Source organism: Hibiscus syriacus, unplaced genomic scaffold, assembly GCF_006381635.1.
Source record: "Hibiscus syriacus cultivar Baekdansim isolate YM2019G1 unplaced genomic scaffold, ASM638163v2 tig00111832_pilon, whole genome shotgun sequence".
Lineage (NCBI taxonomy): Eukaryota > Viridiplantae > Streptophyta > Magnoliopsida > Malvales > Malvaceae > Hibiscus > Hibiscus syriacus.
The window spans coordinates 755,711-761,710 of record NW_024063190.1 but is presented as its reverse complement, the minus strand read 5'-3'; the positions used below and the strand labels follow the sequence as shown (position 1 = coordinate 761,710).

General features: G+C 39.6%; 1 protein-coding gene across 1 annotated transcript; it reads left to right on the top strand.

Annotated features, from left to right (window-relative positions):
- The first annotated feature begins 1,023 nt into the window (after positions 1-1,023).
- On the top strand, positions 1,024-3,543 carry LOC120171340 (indole-3-acetic acid-amido synthetase GH3.17-like). Its single transcript, XM_039179049.1, has 5 exons — positions 1,024-1,133; positions 1,291-1,664; positions 1,749-1,850; positions 1,932-2,758; positions 2,837-3,543. Exons 1-5 carry the CDS (start codon positions 1,104-1,106, stop codon positions 3,406-3,408), a joined length of 1,905 nt encoding a protein of 634 aa, XP_039034980.1. The 5' UTR covers positions 1,024-1,103; the 3' UTR covers positions 3,409-3,543.
- Positions 3,544-6,000: the final 2,457 nt, after the last annotated feature.

The window sequence follows — 6,000 nt, the reverse complement described above, 5'->3', positions numbered from 1 at the left end:
CAGGGGTCAACCAGGAGAGTCAGCTATACAGATATATTTGGGGTATGTAAATCTACCTCTTTCTCTTATATGATTCATATCCGCCATGTGTAATGCCACCTAAACTCGTTGCCAACAACTTGCAAGTCGCTGATATAGATGATAGAATAATGTGCGGATTAAAGTAGTGCCTCCCTTAAGATCCCTTGGCAGTGGCGTTATACAGGGGTCTGTGATGGCCGATTTTCGTGATTGCAACTTTGTCCTACCCTTTCATGGAAAGCTTGGATTTGTTTCTAAATCATTATCTTCTTTTTCTCCCCCATCCCATCTGCCTCATCTTATGGTTTGCTACTCAAAATCCCTCGAGAATTAGTTTAATGATGGGGAAAAATAGGGTGACTTGTAGGTTATAGTTATAGGTTGTATTGACCAGCAATAGCCGCATCTAATCACACAGCTAGGTGGACAACACCACGTGTGTAGGACCAGCACTCTCTACTTCCCTTACATTTCCTATTTTTAATTTATTCATCTTGGCAGAGATTTTCTATGGGTAAATTATACCTTTCATCACTTGATTATCTTGTCAATTTTATTTTGGTTATTAATGTTTAAATTTTTTGAATTTAATAGCTAAACTTTTCATGCTCTGGTGACTAATTTATTTTATTAATGTCATTCTATCATGTGACATTCTAAATCCTATATCCAAATTCAAAATTATACCTTAAATATTAAACTCCAAATCACATATCTCTATCCCACTCGATCGTCGATGGCCTCACCCTCATTAACCTTTCCTACCTCAAAAAATCTGAAATATAAAATAAGTCACATCGTAAAAATATTGATAAAGTAATCCGATGAAACATGAGTAGTTTAAAAGTTTAATTATTAAATTAAAAAATTTTATGTATAAGTGACCAAAATAGTAGTGAAAATATAGTTGAGTGGTGAATGAGAATAGTTTACTCATTTTTTTATTATACGTCATTTCTAAAAAGCCTCCAAGAATATGTTATTTATCACTTCCCCCCTCCTTCTCCTTCCTCTCATCAGCACTTCCCTAGGAACACATTCCAGCTCCCAAAGAGAGAAAGAGAACGGCCTGCCTTTTAAATATGAGTGCATGCCCCATAAATTGCACAGCGGTATGTTCCATGCCTCTGTTCTTCTCTTACCATTCTCATTGTCTTCGTTTAAAGTTGATAATTAGGTTGCTTTATAAAATTTGTCATCTCTTACTTGTTTCTTCAAAGACACTAAGTTGTGTGTGTGTGTGTGTGTGTTTTATGTTGTTTTTCGTAGGTTAAACAGCAGTTGAGGAAATGTTCTAGTATAAGCAAAGACGGTAACCAAATGTCGAGAAGTAATCCTTGCCGGTGGCCAGCCATGTTGCCGGATTATGATCCAAACGACAATGAAGCCGGAATGAAGATCCTGGAGGACCTGACTCAAAATGTTCACCAAATACAGCAATTGGTGTTGGAGGAAATAATAACACGAAATGAGCATACGGAGTATCTCAAGGGCTTCCTTAATGGACAGTGCGACATGCAGGCTTTCAAGAACAAAGTTCCCGTGGTGAATTATGAAGATATCAAAGTTTATATCGAGCGAATCGCCAATGGGGATTCCTCCAACATCATTTCTGCTGAACCAATTATTGAATTGCTCACAAGGTATATATAATATATTGCTTTAACTATCTATATGATCATGTATGATATTACTTCAATAATCATTTTTATCTTTCTTTGATGAAGCTCCGGTACTTCGGGTGGCCGGCCGAACATGATGCCTTCAACTGCTGAAGACCTGCATAGGAAGACATTCTTTTATAATCTGCTTGTGCCTGTGATGAACAAGTGAAATTCTTATTTCTGTTTCTTTTTGACATATTATGTTCTTTATTGTCGTTTTTCTCATGAAAAAGATGATAATCGCAGGTATGTAGATGGCTTGGACGAAGGGAAAGCAATGTATCTTTTGTTTGTTAAACCGGAGACCAAAACTCCTTCTGGTCTAATGGCGAGGCCGGTTTTAACAAGTTATTACAAAAGTAGAAATTTCAAGAACCGATCCTTCAACCGGTTCAATGTTTACACCAGTCCTGATGAGACAATCTTGTGCTCCGACAGCAAGAAGAGCATGTTTTGTCAATTACTTTGCGGTTTAGTACAACGACGAGAGGTTTTAAGAGTCGGTGCAGTTTTCGCTTCTGCTCTCTTACGGGCCATCAAGTTCTTGGAAGATAATTGGAAAGAGCTCTGCTCCAACATTAGAGCCGGTCATTTGAGTGACTGGATCACCGATCCCGGTTGCAGGAACGTCGTGTCGTTAATTCTAAGCGAACCGGATCCCGAATTAGCCGACACGATCGAACATGAATGCAGCAGTGAATCATGGGAAGGGATAATTAAGAAACTCTGGCCTAGAACAAAATACATTGAAGTCATTGTAACAGGTTCCATGGCACAATATGTTTCGACTCTCGAGTTCTACAGTGGAGGGCTGCCTTTGGTTTCCACGATGTATGCTTCTTCAGAATGTTATTTTGGAATCAATTTGAAACCACTGAGCCAGCCTTCGGATGTCTCGTACTCGCTCATCCCGAATATGGCCTACTTCGAGTTCTTACCGGTGAAGAAGAACCATGAAGATGTCCAGTGCAATGGTGTTTGTGAAGAAAATTGCAGCAAAGACGTCGAGCCGGTTGATCTCGTGGATGTAAAGCTCGGCCAGTATTATGAACTCGTTGTCACAACTTTTACAGGCTAGTTTTTAACTTCTTGTTACACGTTCCATTCATATGTAAGTTTTTTCTGGGGTTTAATTGAATGTTATTTAGCAGGCCTGTATAGATATAGAGTCGGAGACATTCTAATGGTGACCGGATTCTACAACAAAGCTCCTCAATTCCGATTCGTGCATCGGCGGAACGTTGTTTTAAGTGTCGACACAGACAAAACCAATGAGGAGGACCTGTTAAAGGCAGTGACAAAGGCAAAGCTCCTAGTCGAGTCGCTCGGTTTCCTGTTAATCGAGTACACAAGCTATGCCGACACTTCCTCCATTCCAGGTCATTATGTTATATTCTGGGAGCTCACAAGCAAAGGGAGCAATCATGTTCCTGTACTTGATCCTAAGCTAATGGAGCAGTGTTGCTCCGTGGTGGAAGAATCTCTGGATTCTGTTTATAGAAGATGTCGGAGAAAGGACAATTCGATCGGGCCGTTAGAGATTCGAGTGGTGCGACACAGAACATTTGATGCACTCATGGATTTTTGTGTGTCGCAGGGATCTTCAGTTAACCAATATAAAACTCCGAGATGCGTTAAATCTGGGGAGGCCATTAATATATTAGATTCCAGGGTGGTGGGAAGGTTTTTCAGCCAAAACGCACCATCTTGGGAGCCTGTTTAGAGTGGGAAATGAACCTGAAATTTGCATTTCCCCAAGGTTAATTTTCCTGGAATTCTGTGGAATAATTTGTATCGTAGTTCTCTTGTCCTTTAGTTTCTTTTCTTTTTTCAGTGTCTGCTTGTTGTGTATTAAAACCAGACATAAAGACTAATGAGACAACTCAATCTCCTTTTGTACGACTCTCTGTCTGGTCTAAAATCAAAGACAATTCTTCTTCCAATGCTTGCATGCTAAAATGATGAAAGGAAAAATGGTGGGATATTAATTAGTGGTGAGCAATGATCCACCATGCACCTAAAATTCATCATGTGGAGGGGGAATGATCCCATTTATCAGTAATCAGACATTGTAGTAAGATGGCTCAACTGCAGCTGTGCTTTATGAACTGTCATTTTGCAATTGTCGCTGTCGAAATCCATCTTTTTCTGGGGAGTAAATTCAGACCATAGTAAGAGATATAAATATGGTTTAGCTAATGAGATACTGTTCACGAAGGATCATGGGGGTAGCGATGATAATGCAAGTTGCAAGATAGGTTGGCACATTTAAACTTCATTTACAGACACATGATTTCTCGCTTTTTGTCTCTATTTCCCGGCATATCTAAAACGTGCGTTTCTCATTTGCATTGCGTGGCGAACACTCAAAAGTAGGGGTCGACATGTCTGTGGTGTCAGGAGTTTTACAGCGGGGCCATGAGTCAAAACATATTGGCAATGCAGGCAAAGGCCAAGATGCGGCCACGACGAACGTTAGGCGGAGATCCATGGGCTATGGACAAGGCGGTAGGGGACAAGGAAAACAACACAAGGAGACATGAAAAACTGTAGAAGCGAAAGGGGGGAGAGACTGGATGGGCAGGCGGTTCTGATGCATTTATGAGCAAACGTGTGGCCTTAACCACCGGCACCTCCGCCCCATCAGATGGGCTTATCCTTCCACCATCGGTGGCTGATCCCCTTGCCACGGGTGTTTTTACCCTAGTAAAACGGTACATGAAAAAGAGTTCAGAAGCACAAGCTAAAAAGCAAGGGGTACAAGGTGTCTTTCTTTGGCGGTTAGTAAAGAGTAACCAAGACCAGGCACACGTGTGTTGGAGACACTTGGGAGAAAAAGACAAGCTCTGTAACTGCCTTTTTTGACCCCAGACCTGGAGGGTTGAGCGTCCTTTTTGATGGGCCTGGCTGCAAATGAATGCAAGATCAAAATAGTAGGAGATTAGGACCTTCCCTTGGCGTAAATTGGGGGATAAGGCAATGTTCCTAGCGCCATGCGGGGTTGAAAGTGAAAGGACTTGCCATGTGGGACATTGTTGCCTTTTCCCTAATCTCAGTTTTAGTGACTGAGCACTGCCAACACCTACCGTCCCTGCATGTGCTTGACGATCTCCTTAATCTGGGCAATTAGGGAAGGGACATAGTTTCAGATATGTTACTTTTTTCCTCTCCCTTTTTCATTTCTAGATAACACCTACTGATCTTGACTGTAGCCTTTGGCCCAAAATTAATTTTTCCATACCACTTATTCTATCAGAATTGCGGTCCAAGAAATAGCTGATAGGCAGGGTGAAAACTACAACACTAACGACAGCCCTCTCACAGGGTAAAAAAATTAGGAATAAATTAATAAAATACATAAATAATGAAGATTAAATGTGAGATGATTTTAATAATGATCAAATTCATAGAATATGTAAGTACTATTACCTGAGTAATTGCATTAATAGTTAATAGTGGATGACTTGATTGAAATCAGATTAAAAATTTAATGCTTTAATTGAAATCAAACCAAGTTAAATAATACTCAAAGATCCATCATGCGATTCTCAAAGAGGCTTGAAATTTATCCCAGAAGATAGAAGCGATAATAATAACAGCCACCTCTAAAGCAGAGAAATAGGCCCAAAATGTCTCAATTATCTTCGTGTTTTTTTTCTCCATTGGGGCAAACAGCTTAACTAATTAGTCTGATAGGGTACATAGAAGTTTATTTAGGGATCTATAATATTTGCTACAGTAACTTGAAACTTGTTATGTCGAGATGACGAGTTCTAAAAAATATTTTTTATTAAAACTTTTTGTCTCGATGTGAAAAAATTTAATAAAAAATTATATTTTATTAAAAATCGTCATCTCGACGTGATGAGTTTGAATAAAAAAATATTATTTAGGCAAAACTCTTTGAACATTGTAGCAAATGGCTCAAAATAAATTTCTATATGTACTATTGTGCTCATTAATAAAACAGTTTGCGGGGAAAAAACCCCAATTATCTGGATGTTGAGGCCCATTTTTCTACTGGAAAACATGACACGGTTCGACATGCTTGATTCCCACGAAGCAGACGGATGTCGAACCGGCAAAACAAACGCTGCTTTCATTTTTACCTTCTTTTCTACACAACAGTTCAAATTAAAACTCTGTTCCTTGAAGCAATGCCTCCCAGTTTTCACTTTCAACTCCCCAACCGGAAACCTTCATTTCTTATTCACCCCACCCTAAACCAATAAAACCTCAACTCTAAGAAAACTCACCCAACTACTTCGATGAAACACGTCATATTTACATTTCTCTTAAACATACATGTTCTTCA